The sequence below is a fragment of the Thalassophryne amazonica genome, chromosome 21, assembly GCF_902500255.1.
Source record: "Thalassophryne amazonica chromosome 21, fThaAma1.1, whole genome shotgun sequence".
NCBI classification, from domain to species: Eukaryota; Metazoa; Chordata; class Actinopteri; order Batrachoidiformes; family Batrachoididae; genus Thalassophryne; species Thalassophryne amazonica.
The window spans coordinates 32,958,475-32,983,618 of NC_047123.1; the positions used below are offsets into that span (position 1 = coordinate 32,958,475).

At 39.8% G+C, this 25,144-nt stretch overlaps 1 protein-coding gene across 1 annotated transcript; it reads left to right on the forward strand.

Annotated features, from left to right (window-relative positions):
- Positions 1 to 268: 268 nt before the first annotated feature.
- LOC117502854 (synaptosomal-associated protein 25-A-like) lies at positions 269 to 24,787 on the forward strand. The gene is made up of 6 exons (XM_034161980.1): positions 269 to 404; positions 14,634 to 14,777; positions 16,333 to 16,374; positions 21,063 to 21,111; positions 24,327 to 24,444; positions 24,669 to 24,787. The coding sequence occupies exons 2-6, from the start codon at positions 14,706 to 14,708 to the stop codon at positions 24,709 to 24,711; spliced, it is 324 nt and encodes a 107-aa protein (XP_034017871.1). The 5' UTR covers positions 269 to 404; positions 14,634 to 14,705; the 3' UTR covers positions 24,712 to 24,787.
- Positions 24,788 to 25,144: the final 357 nt, after the last annotated feature.

Here is a 25,144-nt window from a genome sequence, read left to right on the forward strand (position 1 = left end):
TCCTGTGTAGGACTTAATCTGGCTGAAAAGTACAAGACAGGTTCATTGGAGTTAAGTTAATACATCTTTAATAAATGGAAAAACTTTTGACACACTGTGTAAATACAGCAGATACACAGCAGAACATCTAAAATAATTAGTGGTGTAACGTTGATATCCGCACCGCTGCTTTTTATAACAAACACTCTGAAGTCTTTCTCTCTCTTTTTCTGACAGATATCTATTAAAAGACGCTGCTGACGTCAAAGGACTCCGCCATCTTTGAGTGGAGCTGCGCTGCCCCCCTCCCGCCCCCCATTGAAGAAGCAGTGATCAGGACTCGGCCGACGCGCACAGACACAGAGGCTGCTCCGTTACGCACATTTCATCCCTTCCTGACTGCGGGGCACCGACACCAGGCACAGGTAAGGACCGACAACATTCTAGTCAACGTTTTATCCCTCTAAGAGGCTGTTTTTACGATGATTTGGCATAAAGCTCTGGATAATGGCAATGTAAACGGCTGTGGTTTGATTTCTAGTCCTTTTTTTAATGTGGGGTTGTTTTTTTCCCCTCCTCCGAATAATTTGACGCACTTTTTTATGGGTTTTTCTGTTCCTTTTGTTTAGTTTTGTTTGTAAGAGAAGAGCAGTGATCAGACGTGACCTCCCTCCGTGATGATGAATGCCGGAGCGCTGCGCTATAATGCAGCACAGACCCACAGTGGGCGTTTTCACTCTTTCAGCACCTTGGACAGCGGCGCAGCCTCCAGGCTCGAGTCAAAATGATGCGTCACGATTCTGCCCCATAAAAACGGCTGTTGTCGGTCTTTTCTAGGGAGGGATTGGTGTTGAAATCGGTGATGTCGCAGGAAACACGGCCACTCAAGGATCAATGCGTCATGTCAGCCAGAGGAGGAAGACGGTAGAGGGAAGGACTGATTTAAAGAATGCGCCACGCGCGCCCAGTTTTGTGGGATGAATTTTTACGCAGTGTCTGTGCGTGGAATCCGTGCTACTTTTACGTGACTGAACGCATGACGGCTCGAAGATGTCTGCGAGGGTCGGTGGGCGGGGGGAGGAGTGGTTGTGGTGGGGGGTCAGACCATATAAAAGAAAACGGGGGCGCCGGGAGGAAACCCGCACTACGACATCCACATACATCCCCGCTACCTTTTACACTCATCTCCATCCATCCTGTCTCCGCGTCGCGACGCACGTCGCACACGTTGTCTGTCAATTACGCATGGCGCACGGTGTGTTCAACCAGCAGAAGTGGCGAGCAGTTTGGCTTGTTTCGTTTTTGTGACGCAGATGAATGCGCAGCAACAACACAGACATTTTAAATTTAAAGCTGCAGTCTGTATGACGCATAAACAAGCCGGTGATCAAATTCATCCAACAACAAGAGGGAAAAACAGCCGCCTTATGCAAGCGTTCAGGACCGACGTGCATTTGTGCAGGAACGTGATCAATAATTTATCATATCCATCCGCAGATATTGTGCACGTGGATGATTTGCGTGTTGCTTTCACCACAGAAGGTGTGATTTTGCTCATTCTTTTTCTTGACGCTGCAGCAGATCAGATGTTTCTGCTGGTCAGTGGTGAAGCTCTTAATTACCACATGGGGCTGTAAGCTGCCTGACTGACAGATGCTGTTACTGTACTTTAATGATGACTCCATATTTTCCGCCTCACTGCAAATCACGTGCACAGGACAAAGTGCAGCAATGATTTAAGGCAGTGGTCTCAAGCTGGCAGGCTGGAGGCTTAAAAAAGGCCCCTGGCAGCCAGTATTCTGTGGTCAGCAACCTCATAATGCACCACCAAATACATCTCATGTGGCATTTGTGCTTTTGCATGTGACGTAAGTTCTGCATATGCATTTACATTCAAGATAGAAATTTTAAATAGTTGTTTTTTCTGTCAATCTTGCATACATTTTTCAAATAAAGCTACAGGTGGACGATGGACCTCCGTCATGTTTGACGTGAGCTGTGGAGTTAATGTAGTCTGCTTGAAATCTCAATAATGAGTTCTATTTCATATTTTTAGCATTGTTCCATATTCATGAGGATTCACTGAATCCCAAACTATACAAACATTTGTCCTTTTGAAGAACTGCATGCCAAAACACACGTTTTTTTTCATGGATTTCATGCAGCACATTTCAACTTTTGTGAAGGAATCAGACCTTAGAAAGCAGACATAATAAAAAAAAAAATGCTTGTGTATGTCTCAAGGCCAGCACTTTGTCCCTCGAGCAGGAGCTGTACCACACCAATAATAATGATATTTAGATCAAGATCAGGCACGAAGTTAACACTTTAGATCAGCACTTTGCAATAGTGTACAACACTTTTTCTGAATTCTTAAAATGGCACTTTAGTAATTTGAGATTGAGTGTCCTGATTTTAGTGGAGACATCTTTAAGAACCTCAACTTCTCTGTGTTTGATGTATGAGGGAGGAAGGAAGAAGAGTGAACAGATTATACACCAGCAGCTGTGCGTGTGCTCTGCAGTAAAGGATGCTCTGGTTGTCCTGACCTCTATACTGTATTACATTATGGGATGTTTGGGGGGGGGTGCGGCACACTGATGGCAGTGCTTCAGTACACCGCCACAATCCTTTTAACCTATTAATCATTTAATTTTCACCATTTCAAAAAGCACAGTGTGTATGATCATCTGGTTTAGCAGGCATTTAATTTTTTTTGTTCTCAAAAAGTAGGCGAAGGGTTTCAATAATAAAAATTTTATAGAGATGCTCCACAGTTCGGGGTAGAGTTTTGAGGCATATAGCTTCTATTATTTTTAGGCACTTTAGGCATGATAAAATCAAAAAGGGCTATACATCACAGCTGGCTTTATGATGGCATAAAATTTTTTTGGAGGCTACTTTGGCACAGAGTGCATCATGTTGTTTTGATCAGGGGTATAACCTCAAAGCACACTGTGGGTCTGTTTTGCTTTCATTGTGAACATTTTAAGATTTTCGGTGAACTAAATCATGAGAATACATTCAGCAGAATTTGTTCTGTTGTTGTCATGTGCACAAACGAAGACGAATGTCTCGATTAATACTCTTGTTTTACGAATAGCAAAACCATTTGGGTTTATTGTCTACAGCCCGGCTCGCAACCTGGTGCCCAAGCTGCATTGGGGTGGGGGGGATTTATTCCAGTGAGTAAATTAACTGTGTTATGATAAATTGATGACTGGTCAGTTTCTTGAAGGAACATTTGCAAACAGGGGGCACAGTAGTTTATGGGTCATGTTCTTCACCTTTTTCCAGAAACTAATGTAGGTCACTGGGTTTCTTTAAAAAATAAATACAAATTTGTAGCCAGAATAGCACATACACAAAGGTGGCACATTCTAAAGAAGATTTAGATTTCTTCTGTGCTTCTTGCTATCAATGCAAAGGAGGTCCTGATTTCCCTTCAAAGACATGGTCTCGTTCTTGATCTTTCCAACAGATCATATGTGGGCATGTGCACAATTACTCAGTGGGAGGGGCTTACAGACGAGCTGGAATCCAAATATGGATTTCCATGACGTACGTCACAGAAGACTAAAAGAAGCTGTTTCAGTCCTAAAGTTTCCTTATAGAAGGAGAAAATCTAAATGCACAGGCATTAAATTATAAGACTGTGAGGATGTTTAATATGAAATTCCAACCATATTCAATTACAAAACTTAAACAAAAAATGTACACAATATGACACTTTTAATGGGAGTGGAGCTGCTTTTGGAAAGAAGCTGCAAAATGAATGAGTCACAGCAAAAGGCGAGATTGAAGTGTTTTGTGTCCAGTCAGCTCCCAAAGGATAATCTGTCACTTTTCGGGACAGTCTGCATGTAAACAAAAATACAGAACAAGAAAATGGCCATTCCTGAGGCCTCACAGCTGTGGCAAAGCAAAATAAAAATAAAATCTCTTTGTCCAAAGAAACACTCTTTATTTCACCTCTTTTTTCTTTATTGCTATTTTAAGAGGAAAGTGGGAAAACAAAAGAAAAAAAATCTTGGTGAATATTGTCCTGCTTAATCTCAGATAGTTGGTTATTAATTGAGATTTGTTGTCACAAATGTTTTCGGGCTCTTATTTTTCTCACTTCAGTTGCAGCCAACATTGGAAGTGACAGGTGGAGGAAGTTAAAATTATCTTCCAAGTGACTGTTCTCATCTTTGAAGCTTTTCTGGTGAAGAAAAATCAAATAAACCCGTCATTGTTCTTACTACTGAAGTCACATTTAAAACTTATCTGAGATGTTTTTCCATCTGTAATCTCCTTTACTCACAGGATCACATAATAAAGTGCCACATCCTCACACATGGGTAATCATGGAACATGGTGAGACTCAAAATCAGCTTTTATTTTGAAAGCTTTTATTTTCAGTATAAAGAAATGAAGTGTCTCATCCCTGCATCATGATAAATAAAGTAATATTACTAAGACTAAACCTTCTGTTGGTTACGTTCTACTGTGTGATCAGGCGTACAGTCTATGTGGGACTTTTTAATGTTTTGCAAACATTATTTGTGCACAGTGTGGAAAAGGATTTCATTTCAGGATTTGTGTCTATCAGGGAATTTATGGTGCTGACCAGAATTCTCTGTGCAGGTTTGTCTCTGCAGTATTTTTACACAAACCTTAAAGTTGATTCAAAATCACAGACATTCAAGAAAAATGTATTTCGTTCTTTTTGTGATGTACTGCAAACCATGCCGCCTTCATCTTCTGACTCAAACCCTGAGAAGATTGATTGTAAGTGAGAAGATACTATGAGTCTTATTTCAGAACTGCATAAATGTTGAGATTATCTATGCAAAATTTTGGACACTGAAAGTGAAGAAAGTGATCAAACAATCAATCAATGAACTCCTGTGGTTTAGTGTTGGCTTGATCACTTTGGTAGATAAATTAGGAGATATTAATTATGAATTAGGAAGTACTGAAGCATGTCTTTTGTGCTCTGATACGGTATTTGGAAACAACCAGGTGTGGTGCAGAGCTAACTTTGGGATTTTGGGTAAATAAAGTTCTTTGTTCCAAATTTAAAGCTGGGATTTTTAATTTTACAATTGGTAAAACCTGAATGAATTAAGTTGCTTGAACTTAAGTTTGTAAATTAGAGTTGATCTAACTTACAAACTTGAGTTCAAACAACTTAATTCATTCAGGTTTTATTAATTGCAATGCTTTTTTAAGTTGACTCAACTATTCTCTTTTGTCCGTGTTGATCAAATCATTCATGCTTTCTTTTGGCCTTTTCCCATTTTGCTCGGAGTCATGACAGCAGATCTGATATTGTTCTGCATGGTGGTCCTTCGTGGTGCAACTCCAAATTTACTTGAAGAATGGGGCACAGTAACTGCTGGCACCACTGTGCTGACAGGTTAAGGCAGGGATATGCAAAAAAAGCCAGCTTATACTGACCAATTTAAAAAAAAAAAAAAAAAAAAAAAAAAAAAAACTACAGCTGCCTGGGGATAACAAACTACAATAATCAATACTGTGTTCAATAAGTTGTGGGGGATTCTTCAACAGCTTTGATGAAAACTGTTCATTCTCAAACTCAAACCTGTTCGATAATCCTGCACTAAAAATTACTGTAGAATGTTCAGCTCAAATTTAGAGAAAATCAAATATGCTTTTCTCATGGAAACAAGAACGTGTGACTGCAATTCCAAAGTATGTCCTAACTCCGGCCTGACAGCCAGCAGGGGATCTGATTTTTATTGGTGGCAAATATGTAGATGTCCAGGTGATGAAAGAAACTATGAATATGTTTCTTTACCAGTGCAGAGAACATTACAAATGGGCCAAAGTGAACATCGTTCTCTGTTCTGGGCTTGATAACTGCACAACTACTGACTCCCAGCATGCAATGTGCTTGCTATGGCTGCTTGCTGGGATTTTATCCACTCTGCAGGTTCCTCAAATACTGCAAAGGCTCTCAAACCCTTTTAATTTTTGCATCTTTTTTTACAGTACTCTCCCTATTGATCAAAATGGATGTATAATGTTTGCTCTATCTACTGTAATGCCTTAAGATCTTCAAAAAATGACCTGTGTTGCAATGTGCAACATTTAAACACTAAAACGAATGCCCATTTCCCTTGTCTTTCTTTTTGGTGTTGAAGATTATGAATAATTCAACAGTGATGAAAGACACCAGCTCAGCTATAGTGTACAGCGCAGTAACCAAACTATTTTGTCTAAATATAACTGAAAATTGTTAAAACTTCTCAAAATCCCAATTTTTCTTAAATAACACTTGTATATTTCTCTAGATGTACTATATTGTGTACTCATAACACATTAATTAGTAAAACAGAATCGGTCACAAAAGTTTATATATTTATTTTACAGCTGCACAACGGCTACAGAAGGCAGCAGAGGTGGAATGTGATATTTCTCATGATGAGTCAAAGATATTAAAAAGCCATTTCACCCAAAGGATGAAATGGCTTTTTAATATCCTTGTTTTTATGACTTTTCAAGTATTTATCAGGCTCTTATGTGACAATGAAGTGGTCTGATTATAGACACGTATGCCAGTAATTAAAAAAAGACACTGGAATTTAAATTTTGTGTGTGAAGTTTTACATGCAAATATCTGTCAACAGCAAAAAATTTTGGAAAGTTACTGTAGCAGTTATCCAAAGAACATGTAAAAAGAATATATTGTGCTCAATTAGCTCTTATTCAAGCTAGTTACATGCTAGTTAGCCAAGCTCAGTCATTGTAGAGACTAAGCTAATCTAGCTAACCTGTTTGTTATAATAACTTGATAATTTCCTGAAAAGGAGGTATTTGTACTCTGTGAGCTTGTCTTACATCTCACAACAGACTATACTAGTCTGTTTTTGGAACACTGCTTCCACTGTAAAGCGCTGTCAAAATGGCTCAAGAAGCTCATTTTCCAGTGAGCCACATGCTAATTTGCTACATTTGGCTATTTTAGAGACTGCGCTAGGCTAGCTAGCCTGGATAATAAGATGTTTTGGGGTGGGGGGGATTATTTGTACTCTTAATTTTGGTCTCACAGTGGACTACAAATGATAGTGATCTGTATTTGGAACAATTTAATCTCAGGGGAGTAAAAAGTTTGTGAAGTTACTGCATCCTAAGCAACATAGCTAATAAAAGCTATTTCCATTTAGGACAGTTTACTTGTATGAGCTCTGTTTCTCTTTAAGTAAAAACATGCTATGGCCCACAAAGGGATGATCAAAGGTGTAATGGACATACAGTCAATGTAGGTCACACCGGTGTGATGCTCTGTTATTGCATCTGGAATCTTTGTGCTGTGGGACTTTCTTGAACCTTTCCTGCTTGGAATTCATCAGAAATGTGGATTTAAAACAGGACATCTGCTCCATCTTTCATCCAGAGAGCCTTTGCCTCTCTAACCTTTATGACATCATAAAGGCAGAGAGGCTGTGCCAGTGTTCCTCCAGGTGTGACTTTCATCACTCTGAAGAAAGTTACTTTCTTGTAGTTGGTGAGGGGGAACATACATCTGACAGGATCAATTCAAGTCACTGACACAGGTGTGGTTTCCACACTACCACAAGAGTCTAAAATTCTTTTTAAAAGGTAGAATTCTCTGAAAAATTTGAGAATTTCATAGTTTCAAAATTTTATGTAATTAATACAAATTTTTTTATATTCCTTTTTTCTTTTTCTTACAAATAGAGAGAAAAAAGGGTCGTCATCCGTATTTTAATGTTATAAGACCATAACATAATCATCAAGACTACTTATTTTGCTTCATAATATCATTTACAGAAGGCTGGAGTTAAAGAATTTCTTTATTCACAGAACTGCTAATATCAAAATGTCTAAAAATGTCAGTCTCAACTCAAAAGTCTTCATTCCAGTGAGTTGGAAATGTGGCAGACCATCTTGCATGGCCAAGAGGAAAGATGGTATTGTAACAATTACATCAATGACACGTTAAAAAGATCAGATGAGGCTCCTGATTGCCAGAGAGTCATTTGCAGCAAAGTCAGAAGGTATCTTGTGCAGAAAGTGATGGGCAGCGTCCACTTTGGAAGAGTAGCTAAGGGCACTAAAGTGAGTGATGGAACCAAAGTTGCCATAAAGTTAAAAAAAAATAAAATAAACATCCCAGGCAAGAAATCAAGATGATGGGAAAAAAAATCAGGAAGCTTAACCCAAATGAACATCATTTACTGGACAAGGCTGTTCAGGTCTTAATGACTGAGAAATCCCACCTCAACTTGCCAGAAATAAGAATGATCTTGACACAGCTGCTCATGGGACTCTGAAGAATAACATCAAAAATGACAATAATTATGCTGGTGAATCATGAAAAGCAACCACTGAGGATCAAATTGATTGATTTTTGGTTCTGGCATTCCTACATCAAAAGTAGAAAAAAAAAAATTAATACAGATGTCCCATCCTGAAGATGAGAGGGCTCCACTGGTGATTGTGGGTGCTGAATATACACAGAGGCCATTCATATTGTACTCCAGCAGCTTTCATGTTCCTGGGGTTCAGGATTCATCCAGTTGATAATGCATATGATATGTTATGACTCATCTTAGAGATTCAAGAAGATGTATCACTAGAACTACATTGTTTGACATGCAGAAGTTCAACTCAGTTAATGGAAGCTGGTCTTTTAAGACTTCCAAAGAATGGCAACCTGTGTAACAATGAGGTAAAGTGTTGTTACAAAAATCAGAAAGCCCTGCAAGGCTGGTAGTCATGGAGACCACATTCCCTCAGCACTTGGCACGTTATGTTAGCAAATCCTGCTGCTTTGTTACGTTGACTCTTGACATGGTCCTCCTGACATCACCTGTGTCCAGATTAAGTGTGTATAGTGACGCTCCCTCACTTTCATACTTGAGGGAGCATCAGCTTTGACAATTTGACCATGTGGCATGTTTTTCTGTGCATGACCCAGCTCATAGGTGTCTGAGTGTTGAGGACCTCAGTGGCTGGAGAAGGCTATATGGACTTGCACATTTCACCTGACCACGGCAGATATTTTAGAGATGTAGTGATGGATCAATTGATTGACTGGGTGGTTGCCATCCATGACCCAAGGTGGCTCTGTGGTGTTGTGGATGCTTAGAAGCACAGGACCAGTGAATGCTCCCAGACCTGTCTAAAATATGGAGCTCCCCAGGGTTCTGTACTGGGACCCTTATTATTTTCTTTAGTGTAACACGTCTTAGTTGGTTAATGTTCAATTATAATGCAATCTTTCAATGTTATACTGATGATGGTCTGCTGTACGTGCCTGTTAATACAGTAATGTGTTTCACAACAGAAACATAAAGACTCGTCCAATTTTAAAGAGGACCAAGATAGAGTTTACTGATCTTGTGAGTAACCAACACTATTATCATCAACTAACAGGTTCAGATATTTCTGCATTTAAAAAAAAAAAGCTAAAAATATTTTGAGTCAGATATTAGCAAAATTACCAGTATTACTGCATGGTATTGCAGATTTAACTGGAGCTAGTTCTGGCAGACAACTCGAGCTGCTTGCTTCATGTACATTAACATGACATTCACATTACTGCATATTTCCTACTAAATAGAATGGCTACATGAGCCTCTAAAACTTCCTTTTTTCACTTTGAGATGCATAATTCCTCTCCCTCTGACTATCAACACTGCCACCCATGGGCTCTGATTGGTAGAGAAAATTAATCAAGTGACCAGAGCTTGGTCTCCAATCTCAAAGGTATGTACAGCTATTACAATATTCTTCTACCTACTGTATATAAGTTGTCTGATTGAAATTTTGTCCATGATTGATTGAGGCACTGATTACATTTTTGTATCACCCAGAACTGACTACTGTTGCCTGCAGTGCACTAGAACTATGTCTTCATGAATCAAAATGCTGAGTTTTTAAAAAAAAACAAAGAGCCTAAAAATATTGGGTCAATACTTGTATGTTATGTAAATGTGTAAATAAAGTAAAAAAAAAAAAAGACTCAAATAAATACGGTATATGTAGCCCCTCTCAAAGAACAGTCATGCAGTGTAATTTAATTTAAGTCCTGCACAAAAATGAATTATTTTTTTTTTTAGTTTTATAATAACCAGTACATTTTCAAGCAGGTTTCAGGCTGGTAGACAAGTTATTAACTCATTATTTACAGAAGTGTTTTTAATATTTTCCACATTTTGGGAAATTGAGTCTAGTAAATCACACACTAATGCTTATTTCTGTAATTAATTTCTACTCTCTGCTCTCACTCATCAAATTACGATGCCAATTTCCCGGTGTAATAGCATTTCGATTTGTGATCTCACACACCTACAGTGCATGCCTTTTTACATCCGTTTATTTATTTTTATACTCAGCTTGCATGCAGAGGTTCCAGAGTCACCCTCTTAAAAAGTGTTTGAAATATATTATTTTCAGATGATTCAGTTTAACTCCATGCTGTGCCGTATGTCCACAGTTTGTAGTTTTGTTTTTTGTTGTTGTTCTTTTAACATGCCTGGGTTCCTTGTGCTTGCCTGAAATATTACCTTCTGGTGATCACAAATAAGATCGATCATAAATTTCAACAGCCCAATCACATGACTGACGGGCATGGCTGCAGGACTGCATCATTTTCAGCTGAATTTTTCAGTGATTATGGAGGAGAACATATAAATTCATGTGTAGTTTTTTTTTTATAAATGGTTTAAATCAGTGCCGGAGGGGATTTTTGCAATTAACTTCACATGTATGTGGTTGTTTCAGTGCCCCGGCCGACTCAGCCTGAAGGCAACTCAGACTCCAAATATGACCCTTCTCACTGAGACACAAAGTAAAAGTCCCAAGCAGCCGGTTAAACTGTAATTGCCTGGGTTTGGTTACATAAGTAGGCATGAGGCAGGCTTTGCTCCCTCCTTTCTTTCAGTGCCTCATTTTGAAGTGTGTTTTGGTTCTGAGTCGACTCGCACACGAAGAGCGGCACTGTTGACTTTGTGGTTTATGTAAGTCAACATGGCCGCCGCTGTTGTGAAGCAATGCAGAGGAGAGAGAGCAGAAAAGAGAGCAGAATGAGCACAACTGTCACACCGATATAAAGGAAAACTATCAAAGTGCTTTAACTGTTTGCTCATAATTATACTGAGAGAACCAGCAGATCAGTTTCTGCAAGAATGGTGAAGATAAAATAACACTGGTCATCAGAAAGTGGAGCAGATTTGCTCTGTGAATGAAATCCAACCAGATATTTAACATTGTTTGAGGTTAGTGTGCTGTGACATTGTTGATACTGTCAAAAACAGTCTTAATGTTGACATTCGAGTGAACAGAAGCAAATAGTATCCAAAACTGAGGTGGCTGTAGCGCATACAATCACATTTAATAAATTGTTGCCAAACTAAAGTATAACCTGTTCCAAAAACACACGATTTCCAGTTAGTATAGTACAACTACACACTAATTGCTAACTTAATATTCTCCTTGCTTGCTAGCTTAGCCCATGCGCTTGCTACAGTGGCCCATTAAGCTAGCTAGCCTTGCTAGTTTGTTTGTAGCTTGCTTCAAAACAAGCTCGTCGATCTCCTTTTCAAGCGCTGATTATGTTTATTGCATAGACTGAGACAATATGATCGTCGTTCCAGTTTTCTAGCAGTGGTTTGAGTTGTAATGGTAATGATGCGTGGAGACACTCGAGAGATGTTGTGTGTAGGCAGTGAAAGTGTGCAAGGTGCATTCTTGGTTCAATTTGTCTTGAAACTTTAAAGAACTTTCCTTTAATCTTGACATTTATTTCTGTGAAGTGTTATATCTATAAATTTACTTGATTTGAGGTGTTTCTCAGGGATGCGTTCTGGCTCATGCACTGTTTAATGCTTCCATACACTGGGTGTTGGATAGAGTTGTGGAGACTAGTAGAGGATCCTTGGCTACCTTTAGAATGACTGTGTCAAATTAATGCTTACTTGATGAGACTCAGATGAGTTATGCCACTTGCAGTGAAGAGAAAACATCAGCTGTGACATTTTGGCCATGTGATGTTTTGTTTCTGTAGGCATGATCCACCATGCATGAGCCTCAGTGTTGAGGGCCCCAGCAGATGGAGAAAACCAAGGGGATGTCCGTTTTTCTCCTGGCAGTAACACATAGATGGTTACTTTGAAGAGGTGGAGATGGACCAGTTGTCTTTCTTTGTAGTTGGCATCCAGGACCCTTTCTAAGCCAATCATTTGCCATTATTGGATCAGTTTATGCCACTTCTGGAAATGGCATTAAGTTATTTGTTGTACATTTAAAAAATAATGCTCATACAAGCACACTGACTGAGAAAAACAGGCTAGATTACATATAGTAGTGCCATAAAATGTATGATAAACAGTGCAAACTGTCACTTAGCTCCACATGTCAGTCAGGCAGAACTTTCTGTGCCAAATTATCTCTTCCGTAATGATGCAACATTGACAACATACTTTTCAGATGGGTAAATGACTGGAAGTCCTAAAAGATTCTCTACAAGGAAAGCACCTTAGAGAGGTTTTAAGAATAAAAAAAATGTAAACTGAAATGTGCATGAACAATCCCTGTTATGGAGACTGGTACAAGGGGGAAAATGACACGGCGTGGTGTGATTCTGCTGCTGTCTTAATTCAGAAATAAACACTCCTGATGCAATCTGAGCAGTGAAAATAGGATGTGTTAAAATTAAAGTGTGGTGGGACAAGAGAAGCTGCTTTGCATGCATGTTAAAATATTAGTCCTGAGGGCCACACTTTTTTCACAAGTATTTGACACCATCTACTGTTGTGGATGTATGTATATGACATCAAGAAGTGTTGTATGCGAATATAATTATTTATTTGCATTGTCAAAGGAGAGAAAAAAACATATATTCGGACCACTATGATCCCAGACAGTTTGTCTTCACTTTGAGTGCTTTACAGGTGCCTGTGAAGCTCAAATATCTTGTTTGTGTTTCAGGTGCCCCCCATTTTTGATCCAGTACAGTTTTTTTTTTTTTTCCTCACCCTTGCTTGACTGACAGAAGATGACGGGACTAACAGACTGTTTTTATTTCTCTCTGCTTTATCCTGGAAAATCCCAAACACCGAGTGTCCGCGACCAACAGTCGCATCCTCCTGTCCTATAAATATGTAAAGAAACAGCCATTGCATCTTTTTAATCCTCCGTTATCGTGCCTGCAGACAAGTTCCGATATGTTCAATGGCTTGATATTGTCAATGTATAAATGGACTTATTATAATTCTTTTTCATCTTTGTGTCATTTATCTCAGTCTTCATTTTTGTTTTCATTTATACACTGGATGGTTTTGTTTTCATCCCTTTATGTTGTTGTTGCTATTAGTCATAGGGGGAAGGCGGGGCTGTAGAACATTTCTGAAGGCCATTTAGATGGAAGAACATGATAATGAATGAATGTAATTTAAAAAGGTTCAAATTAATTCATTGTATGGAGTTACTGATTAATGCATATGAGATAGTCTTTACAGTTATGTGATTGCCTTGACCCATCACAAGCTGCTGTAATATGTTTAGCCAGTTAGCTCACAGAAGGTATCTCAGTGGGATAAGGAGTTGGGCTATCAATATGTAGAAGTGGGTTTGATTTCCAGTCATGCTACTTGTCTGTGTCCTTCAACACGACACTTCATCTGTATTGTCCCAGTCCACCCAGTTGTAAATGGGTACCAGCCTTGGCTAGGCAAGTAGCCTGTCTTGGACTGGTGTCCCGTCAATTGGGATTCATGGACTTTGGATTTTGGAGTTAAGCACTGGCACCAACTGGACTTAAAGCCTATATAGGACTGACTTTTTCAGGTCATGGGTCAGAACATCAAGTTGTTATAGGTGGTGATCCTCCAATGCTGTGAACAAAAACTGGATTTGTGCCTTATTAAGGCATTGCAGGATGAAAAAAGCTCATTGCTGCATTAACAACCAAGAAACAATTTGGCCATCAGAAAAACAGCCACCAGAAGTGTATCTATATGCAGTGAAAGTGCTTAACTTGTTGAAACATTGACTTTTCTTGACAGCAACATTCATGTCTCTAGGCCTTGAGATCAAACAATGTAGATATGAGGTCCCTGGACAGAGGTGTTTGGCAATTTTGACCTTTGCATGCAAACAAAGGTCCTTGTATTCATGGTCCTAGTGCTTGTAGCTTCCTCTATGGTTGTAATCATTATCCAGCATGCAGGTGCCTCACGGTTGAGGACCTCAGCAAATGGAAATTCCAATGGGATGTCCACATATGACCTGGTTGTGACAGACAGATGGCTACCTTTGGTTGGTGGGGATGACCTAGGACATGCTTACTAATCTAATTTGATGTAATTATGAGAATGATAATCTACCACAGTTCAGAACATCACCAAACTGAGGAGTCATTTGTTTTAAGCGCATCCAGTCTTTGGTTATTTTCATTCTGCTGACACATTTGAAAGTTTTTCCACCAATGTTGTCAGATTTCTAAATTAGACTATGAAGAAGCAGCTTCATAGTCTAATTTGCACCCAATTTCAAATTTGTAATGGGAATTTTTCAAGCGATCTAGTGACCTGAGGGCGTGTATGCCTCATGACCTTGCATGTTTGCCATTCTGATGTATTTGTCTTTTTCCATCTCTGTCTTTCTCTCTCTTCCAGCCCTCCCCGGACTCCCACTAAGACTTTCTCTTCCCTGTTGGAGAGTATCTCCACCCCCCACATCCAACAGCCATGGCAGATGACGCGGACATGCGCAATGAGCTGTCAGACATGCAGCAACGCGCCGACCAGCTGGCCGATGAGGTGAGAACAGTGCACTCACTGGATTAGAGCGGGGTGAATTTGTGCATTACAGCAGACAAATCAAAGTAGATTCTCACATACGAGAAGAAACGTGCCTCATAAAATTCTTTAAAATTATGAATGCAGCATAAATTTGGATTAATGTGCAAATGTGATTTTTGCAGACAGCATCAACTGCTTTCAACAAACATTCATGTGTATTCCTCTGGGAAAGCAAAAACATCCCATCATGGAATCTAGAAATAGAAATGATTTTATATTCTGGCTCCGCCTCTTTATGCAGATTGATATTTAGTATGCCATTCACTGCACACTACCTGATGCCCGCTGATCTACGTGATAAATGGATGTGTTATTTTTCTTAGGCAGATATAAAAAATTTTTTTTAAATATTTACTCTTCATTGCATGACAAAAATACAGCAGTTTTGTTGGCTGCTGACTTTCCATGTATATTTGTACGTTACTGTCAGATAACTAATTCACATGAGCTTGTATTGTTTGTTTTCATCTCAGTCTGTGATAGAAAACCAAAAGCTGTGTATGCATACTAAACCGAACCTTTGCATAACAGCGTGAGGCGGAGTCTTGGTTGGTGTGTATTACTGTGTGCATGCGTGTGAGTGCACATGACACTTAGGCGCGTTGTCACATTCGTGTGTTCCACTGGGCGTTTGCACGAGACGCAGGGAAAAAGCCTCAGTCATGCCTCCGAGCAGATCGACCCACATCCCTCCATCACATATGAGTCACACGGGCACAGCTGAGCAGAATATTAAACACACACACGTACACGTCGCACAAGCACAAAATGGCGGCATCACAAAAAACGTTTCACCTACATCGCATTTCATGAGCTCTTGAGGCCACAGCAGCCGGTATAGCGACCACTGATACTTCTGCAGATATTTAGGTTTTTTTTTTTTTACAGTTACTCATCATATAATACATATTAATTAAGCTGAACTCCAACTAGTGGTGGGCTTGGTGGCCACTGCAATTAGCACAGCAAACACAGGATTAATGGAGAAATGCATTTTTGCATATTCATCTTTGACATTTTGGGTTCTGTTAGACGCAGTGGAGAACCACTGAACTTCCTACTTTGACCCATGTTTTCATCTTTTAACGTGCAAAATCTCTATAAAATAAAGTAAAATAGTTTAGTTAAGTTGCTTGTGAAGCCATGTTGCTAATCGCAATGTCCTGGTGGCCACTCGGGGGCACTGTTGCTTATCCAGAAAATGAGAAAATGTTTGAAATACAAACCAAACTAATACCTTTTAAGTGGATGTGCAAAAAGGGGCAAAACCAATTTTTACTTTATTTATTTATTTATTGCAGTTTCTGAAAAACAACTTATTGTAATAAAAAATTCCAGAACGATAGAAGAATAAGACAAAGAAAACACCATGATATTTTGTGCTTTGGCAGAGGTTTGCACTGTAATGATGGCAAGTTTTCTGTGAAGGTTTTTTTTCTTTTAAAGACTGAAGCTGTCTGTCAAATTAAGTTTTTGAGGAATGGAAGTTAACAGTGTTCTAATTTATCTGCAGTCACTGGAGAGCACCCGTCGTATGCTGCAACTGGTGGAGGAGGTGAGAAATCAGTTTTTAAATAGTTGTTCCACTGTTTTGAGTCCCCCCCCCCCATCACACATACACACACACCTCATTTAACACACAACGCACATTTAAATCAGCTAAATACAAATTCTTTTATTTTTGCTGCATGCATGATGCTACCTTTAAGTTTTTGCAGAAATTGTTCTCTATCATCAGTGTTCTGTAAATATATATATACGAGGGCTGTCAATAAAGTAACGGTCCTTTTTATTTTTTTCAAAAACTATATGGATTTCATTCATATGTTTTTACGTCAGACATGCTTGAACCCTCATGCGCATGCGTGAGTTTTTCCATGCCTGTCGGTGACGTCATTCGCCTGTGAGCACTCCTTGTGGGAGGAGTCGTCCAGCCCCTCGTCGGAATTCCTTTGTCTGAGAAGTTGCTGAGAGACTGGAGCTTTGTTTGATCAAAATTTTTTCTAAACCTGTGAGACACATCGAAGTGGACATGGTTCGAAAATTAAGCTGGTTTTCAGTGAAAATTTTAACGTCTGATGAGAGATTTTGAGGTGATACTGTCGCTTTAAGGACTTTTCACGGTGCGAGACGTCGCTCAGCGCTCTCAGGCAGCGTCATCAGCCTGTTCAAGCTGAAAACCTCCACATTTCAGGCTCTATTGATCCAGGACGTCGTGAGAGAAGAGAAGTTTCAGAAGAAGTCGGTTTCAGCATTTTATCCGGATATTCCACTGTTAAAGGAGATTTTTTTAATGAAAGACGTGCGGACGGGTCCGCGCGTTGGGACGCAGCCGCCGCGACGCTCCGCCACAGGAAAAACACCTCTGTTGAAGCCTTAAGGACAAGTTGGAACATGTCCTGCCTGTTAAACAATTTCTCATATACTCACTCCACTGAAAGCCATCAAAAGCCGCCTGGATTTTACAAATGGTTATCAACACGGAGGTGTTTTTCCTGTGCCGCCGCACCGCGTCGGCTGCGTCCCGATGCGCGGACCCGTCCGCACGTCTTTCATTAAAAAAATCTCCTTTAACAGTGGAATATCCGGATAAAATGCTGAAACCGACTTCTTCTGAAACTTCTCTGTTCTCTCACGACGTCCTGGATCAATAGAGCCTGAAATGTGGAGGTTTTCAGCTTGAAACAGGCTGACGACGGCGGCTGAGAGCGCTGAGCGACGTCTCGCACCGTGAAAAGTCCTTAAAGCGACAGTATCACCTCAAAATCTCTCATCAGCCGTTAAAATTTTCACTGAAAACCAGCTTAATTTTTCGTACCGTGTCCACTTCGATGTGTCTCACAGGTTTAGAAAAAATTTTGATCAAACAACGCGCCAGTCTCTCACCAACTTCTCAGACAAAGGAATTCCGACGAGGGGCTGGACGACTCCTCCCACAAGGAGTGCTCACAGGTGAATGACGTCACCGACAGGCGTGGAAAAACTCACGCATGCGCACGAGGGTTCAAGCATGTCTGACGTAAAAACATATGAATGAAATCCATATAGTTTTTGAAAAAAATAAAAAGGACCGTTACTTTATTGACAGCCCTCGTATGTATATATATATACACACATACATATATACACATGTGTATATGTATATATATATATGTGTGTATGTATATATAGTCTGTTTGTTGCACATTGTTCTTTTCAGTCAGTGGTCACTCTAACATTCAACTACTACTCTATATTCTGATTAAGCAAATTATTGCCTGAAAAATTGCGATGGCAGTGTTGCCATATCTCGCATCTTTGTTAACCTTCTTTACAGTTCCACCACTTCCTTTGTCTTATTTTTGTAATGTACATAGCTACAGGCATGAGACGTTACTGTGCAGTGGCACTTTAATGCTCTGGGCAGCTACGGCAGAATCCAGTTGTATTAAATATATTGCAGTACTACAAAGGCGTTTTGCCATTGTTAGATTTTTTTTTAGTTGTTTGGAAAGAAACCTCTCATAAAGTGATAGTATTGCAATACACTGTACTGGTTATCGCGGTCATGCCACTGCACAGAAACATTTCATATCTGCAGCCACGTTTGTTTGCTTCACAGTGTTGGAGGATACAGCAGCTTAGTTAATTGGTTTTGTAAAAGGTCAACTGGTTTCAGCCCAAACATTTATTGTATATTTTAACTTAAGAAGCATGTTAATTGTAAGACTTTTCAGCTGCTACCTCGTTTTTTTCACTCAGGGTCACCACAGCAAAACCGAGGTGGATCTGCATGTTGGTTTGGCACAGGTTTTACGCCAGATGTCCTTCCTGATGCAACTCCACATGACATGGAGAAATCTGGCAGGGGGTGGGATTTGAACCAGGAACTTTTTGCACTGAACTCAAGCGCATCAACCACTTGGCCACCACCCCTTTTAAGAAGCATGTTAATCAAGCCCTTATATCAAGACCTCATGAAGCTGAAAGCTAAAATGTGTTATTTCATATATATCCATGATAAGTTTGTAAATACTTCAAGGTATCAGTGTTTTTATGAGGTTGGTTTGAGGGCGGATCATCGAACTCCCTCCTCTCCTGTTTGGATCATGGGTAATGACTGCAGGAGTTTCATCCAGGGACTCATTTCATCTGCTCTGGGATTTCTCGGCAGTAAGGAACGCTGAATTACAGGATCATTTCTACAGCGCACACTTCCCGTAACGCTCCCGTCTCGCTTTGCAACATCATCGTGGCTTTCCTCCTAAACTGCTGAGGAAGCAGGAGGATGTGTGTGATGGTCTGACGAGGATTAATCTAATTTATGCAGATCAGGTGCAGCCAGGTGCCACGTCTTAGCGCAGTGTGGATGTTATTTCTAAGAAGCAGAGTTTCCTTATTGTCGGCTGGCGCTCATCTTTTCTACCAGCGTCAAAACGTGTAAAGCCGAGCCGGTGGCAAAAAGATTTCTTGCTGAATGTTCATGCAGACTCACGTTGCACAAGCACACAAGGAATTAATGTTCAGAAGGTTTAGTGGAACTGACTTCCATTTGAAAAAATGTGGGAAAGACACGGAGTCATTGACTGGTTGCAGAAACAATAATGTACGATTGAAAGAGCGATGAAGGTCGCTGGCTTGAACAGGTTGAAGGAGAGTTATGTTCCCATGTTATGACAAATAAATCATTTATTTGTTTGCTACTGAAAAGCGTGTGCCCTGATGACCTTTGACCTTCTTGTCAGTGGGACACTCCATGTCAAATCAAAGGTGTTGCTGGTTATTCCATTTAAGGGTCATTGGGGGGTGGGGGGCTGGAATTTATCCCAATACTCATAAGGTGAGATACAGCGTAAAACCTGGACGGGTCGCAGTTCATTGCATGGCAACATATAAAACAAACTCATTCACACCAATGCCCAACTTAAAGTTTCCAGTTCACCTAACCTGCATGTCTTTGGAAGTGGAGTGAACCCACGCAAACATGGTGAGAACATCCAAACTCCACACAGAAAGGACCACGCAGGAAGCAATCCCAGGTCCCGGTTCTCACTGTGAAGCAACAGTGCAAACCGCTAATCCACCATCCCACCTGTTTCAAAAAAATGTAAGCCCTATATACATAGACCTTGAGGCCTGTCAGTGCTGATGATCTTCGCATTCCGTAGCATCAAGCAGATGAGTCTACAACTCGCCCTAGAAGGGACACCAGTCCAACACACATTACGTCCCCAGCCAAGGCCAGTATCCATTTACAACTGGGTGTACTTGTTATGAATACCAAAGGGAAGTGGAACCCAATATGCAGGCAGCAATGAGACCAGTAGTAAGTTGCAAAACCACAGTGATTTAATAATCCAGCTATGACCAACAATTCAACCAAATGATATGCAAGGACGGGAATAAAAACGAGTCCAAACAAAATACAGGGTGGAGGACAAACACGAGATACAAAGGAATAAACAAAACAAAGAGATGTGAAACGCATTTTTCCCCAATTTTCTAGCGCTAATTACTTCCAGATAATCTTCTCTTTCGGTCTTTCACTCATTCGTATCTACTGGAAAATTTCTGCACTCCATGCAAACTTTCCAAGTGGATTTAGAAACATAACTTGAGGGAGTAGCAATGGCGTGGTAAAGCTAGATGCCCTTCTAGCTACAGTTTTCACTTTTTTAAATTTAATTCTCATTTAATACTAAAGAATGGAAGACAGATAAGTGTAAGGAATTAAGGTAACACTTTACTTGAAGGTATCATCATAATAGAGACATGACACTGTCATGAAGGTGTCATAAACATTTATGACCGTTATCATTAAGTGTCATTCAGTTTTTATAATGACAAGTTGACATGGTTTTGGTTGTTTTTATTATAACAACTTGTCTTTAATCAAAGTGACATGACCAGACGTTGTCTTTTGCCTTCATGGTCTTCGGTTGTGTGCCAAGTTGTCAATTTATCATTACAAAAACCGAATGGCACTTAATGACAGCAGTCATAAACATTTAATGACATTGACATAATGTTTACGACACATTCTTGACTGTGTCATGTAACGGTTATGATGATACCTTCAAGTAAAGTGTTAGTGGAATGAATGACCAGTCTCCCAACTTTTCTGTTAAAACTGTAACATGGCTGTCACTCATATTTGCATGTTTGGTGATTTTTCTGATCTACCCAAGATCTGATTACTAATCTTTCTGTTTTAATTTTTGAATTTCTTTTTGTCCTTCACCTGTCACTGTCTTTGGGGAGTAGAGCAAAGATGCCGGCATCAGGACTTTAGTGATGTTGGACGAGCAGGGAGGTGAGTGTGTTAATCACTGATCTGAGAACAGCCAACAGTCTTTCTATCAGTGTTACAGTATAGCAGAAATATGAAACCGTGTCAATCACAATTCATATACAGCTGTCTGTTTTAACTGCATTTCCGAATGGAATCATTATTTCCTTTAACTGAGTATTTCTGTTTGGGGTTTTTATTTAATTCATAGTTGATTTGAATTTGTTCTGTTTGAAAGTGCCAATTTAACTTTCCTTTTTCATTCCTTTCAGCTTTTTGTTTCCTTTGCCTAACATTTTTCTTTGTGGTTTGCCAAACTGCCTTACATTTTCCAGCATCGTTTTCTTTTCAGTAACTAACAAAGACATGATTTATTTAGTGAAATGTTTGTGCCAAAACATGAACAAAATAATGTACCAGCCGCTGCAGTGCCAAAAACCCTGCGGCTTCCTGACATCATTCAAGCTGGATTTGGTTTTCCCAGCGACAGGATGACTCCTAGTCTGATCTTGGTTCTGTTTAGTTGTCGAAATATTGATTAAAATTGTTTGCATGTTGTAGTTATGCATTTGCAGCTGCCACCAGCCCAGATATGTCATACAGGAGGTGAAACGTAGAAGAAACGATCGATTTAGCTGGTAAAGACAAAAATATTCAGTCACTCGTCTATCAGCCCACATCCTGCTGTTGTATAATCCCTGGTCAGACTGGAGCAAATCAGGGACTGTTAGTCCAAAAAGTGACTAATAGTGTACAATACGTAAATACTGTGCAGTATAGACTAATTCATGCATTTTAAATCTGTGAAAAAAAAATTGTCAGGCTGTCTTCTACACCTGTTGTGCTGCTTCTCCAAAAGTGCACCAGCAAAACCTGACCTCTGACCCTCCATCAATGATTTTTCTGCAGCTCAACAGCATTTTTGGAGTACTGTAGACAGTACCAAATGGAGACAGTTTGCATGAAATAAACACACAAATCCAAACTCTCAGCCATCACCATATATAATTCCATATATAATTGCATGAATGTGTTCCAACCAGGGATTTTACAAAAAGAAACAAAATATCAAAGAACTAGTTTCTAAATCTGCTCCATATTTTACTGTGCCTCACCCTGTCACACTCTGCTTGCACTGTATTTCCTTAATTGCAACCCTGAAGGAATTTTTGTGCTGTGCAACAGTTGTTTGCCTTCACCAAGCCACCATCCACCAAATCAGCATGACGAACGCCCCGCTGCTCACAGCAGTCCATGGGCCAATCAGGGTTTCAGTACCACTTACAGGGATTAAACAACACTTACAACCCATGGCCAAAAATTGAATAGTTTTGACTGTGTTTAATACTTGGCCTCCAAAGTAATGGTGAAACCAGGTCAACGTCCATTAGATTGCATGACATATGACAGGAAAACTAACAATAACAGTGCAAACTAGTTCATTTATTAATCCTTTTAGCTCAACCCATAATTTGCATCACGCTTTTTAAACCAAAAATTAGAGCAACTTTAACTTTTGACCCCTGTACAAATTGAAATTGCAGCCATTTTTTTCTGTTTTTGCCCCATAACTCCACAGCATTCAGTCATAGATAGTCCAAACTATACATTTTTTTAATTTTTATGACCAGACAAATAATGTGGTATACTTTTCAATATGACTGCCGAATGTTTAAATGTTGACCCCTGTGTATGAGAGGTGATTGAGAATTTCTCAACATTGCACCCAGTGACTCAAGATATGTTGGTTTCTCAGAATGCAAACGATGGAGAATCACACCCTACTTTTGGTGGTCAGGTTTAAAACTTCTCAGTTACCCCTCGTAATCTTTCATTGACTCCAACCTGGCTACAGCTACCACCATAAGATGTCAGCATACATTTTTGTGTGTGTGTGTGTGTAAGCCATGGTATATTGAAGCTGGATTCCAAGTGTTGTTCAGTCCCTTAAATGGCATCGAATAGGTCAAAATTTGTTTCTGGCTCATGGACTATTAACCAGAGTTCAATTACACTTTCACTTTTAACATTCCTGAACATTGAAAACCAGACAGGCACATTGAATTTGTTAAGACCAAGTGTAGTGCAAAAGAGACTTTTCGATAATTCTTGACAAGACACATTCACCATTCTTACATCCTGATCCCTCTCTATTTACAATGTGACAAATCACAAGTCGTGCAAGTTGCTTAGTTAGATTGATTACTAAGTTATGAAAAAAAAACAGCTTTAAATACTTCATGTTTCTATACAAGATACGGCCAATCCCATGATATTCAACCACACACATACTAGATTTTAATCATTAAATACACAAGGACAAGGAACTTTATGCGCCTATTAAAAGTTTCATAACACAAAATAGTTACCATGCTGACGACCTAATCCCAGGCAGAGCTCAAAAATGGGATTATTTTAAATGAGGAGCTTTAATTCCATAGAGAATCTCTCTCTCTCTCTCTCCTCTCTCTCCTCTCTCGCTCTTCTCTCCTCCTCTTTTAACAAGTACAGTCACCATCCTCACGTGCTGAATCCTCAGATAGTTATATTTCAACTGACAAAGGTAGTGCAGTCAACTAGCTTGAGTTTGGGCTCAGTCTTTAAATTATGGAAAGACTAGCATTTCAGCATTGACTCGAACAGTACACGGGAGGAGAGGTGCCAGTTTTTGGGGTGGGTTGGGGTTAGGTAATTTGATTCACGATGTTGCAAACATTCAAGCTTTGTCAGGCAATTCGTTCTTTGGTTTATGACAGTTTAAACACATTTTTGATTCAACTCAGTTACAAAGAACATCCAATAAAAAGGAGAAATCTTTCATCCATCATGTCATGGACTTGTTCCAGCTCTGTCAAGAGGCTGACGCAGCATCTGCAGTGTACAGACTAGAAAGGGAGCAAAAAGCAGCCCAATTTTGTGCTCCATTTCATTCAACACCTCTCCTGTAATACTCTCTGTATGGATGGTGCTCCTTATTCCTCAGTTAGCTCAGTCAGCCGTGGAGGAGCCATTCCACCCATTGTACATGGACACCCCCCCCCCCCCCCAAAAAAAAAAACAACAAATCTATGATTATTTTCTTAGATTTTGGCCCACCAAAGGTATGCACTCAACAGAAATTTGGTTCAGTCTCCATCACCTTGACGTGCACGACTCAGCTGCTGCTCATCATAACTCATATTTCTGTCAATCAGTCAATGAAATTCATTCCACTACTGTCATCCCTTTGTCCTGACCAGAGCAACTCGATCGTGTTGAAGATGGCATGAACCATATCAACCAAGACATGAAGGAAGCCGAGAAAAATTTAAAAGATTTAGGGAAATGCTGTGGGCTTTTCATATGTCCATGTAACAAGTAGGTACTGACAACATGCCCCAAAGGTTCTTTACATATGTGGTGGCGTCCAGTTTTTCCTCTTTTTTTCTTTTTTTTCTTTTTTTTCTTTTTTGCTTTCTTTCGTCACAGTGAGTGTCTGAAGTTGTTGTCTTCTCTCCTTTGTCTTCTCTTTATCTCTCTCTCTCTCCCTCTCTTCTCTCGTGCTTCGTTCTGTGGGGAATAAATGACTTGTTTTTAATCAGAGCAACTGGAACGGATCGAGGAGGGAATGGACCAAATCAATAAGGACATGAAGGATGCAGAAAAGAATTTGAACGATCTAGGGAAATTCTGTGGTCTTTGCTCCTGTCCATGTAACAAGTAGGTGCTGCTTGCCTGCCTGCCTGCCTGCCATTTAAAATAAAGAAAAAGTACCTAAAAAAATAACAAAGACACAAAAAACGAGGTAGAAGTGACATAATTATGGCCATCAGCCAATAGTCCGCTCTGCTCCAGCTCCTAACAGCTTTGCCCCGTTCACATATGGCGCACTGCAAATTCACACGGTACAGTGTTTGCAGATACACACCAACAAGTGCAGGCACATGCACGGGTTTCTATGGCGGCCTCCTGGAGACTATAAATAAAAATGGATGAGTTACCATCGCTCCCATTAGGAAAATAGTAGAGGGGACAATGTGTTTTCATGTATTCTGCTTGCACGTAGTAACTGGAAAAT

Excerpts from the sequence above, each read along its gene's own strand:
- LOC117502854 (XM_034161980.1), top strand. The coding sequence starts at position 14,706 with ATGGCAGATGACGCGGACATGCGCAATGAGCTGTCAGACATGCAGCAA. Across the intron at positions 16,375-21,062 it reads TGCTGCAACTGGTGGAGGAG|AGCAAAGATGCCGGCATCAG; the intron begins GTGAGAAATCAG and ends TTTGGGGAGTAG. Across the intron at positions 24,445-24,668 it reads TTCATATGTCCATGTAACAA|AGCAACTGGAACGGATCGAG; the intron begins GTAGGTACTGAC and ends GTTTTTAATCAG.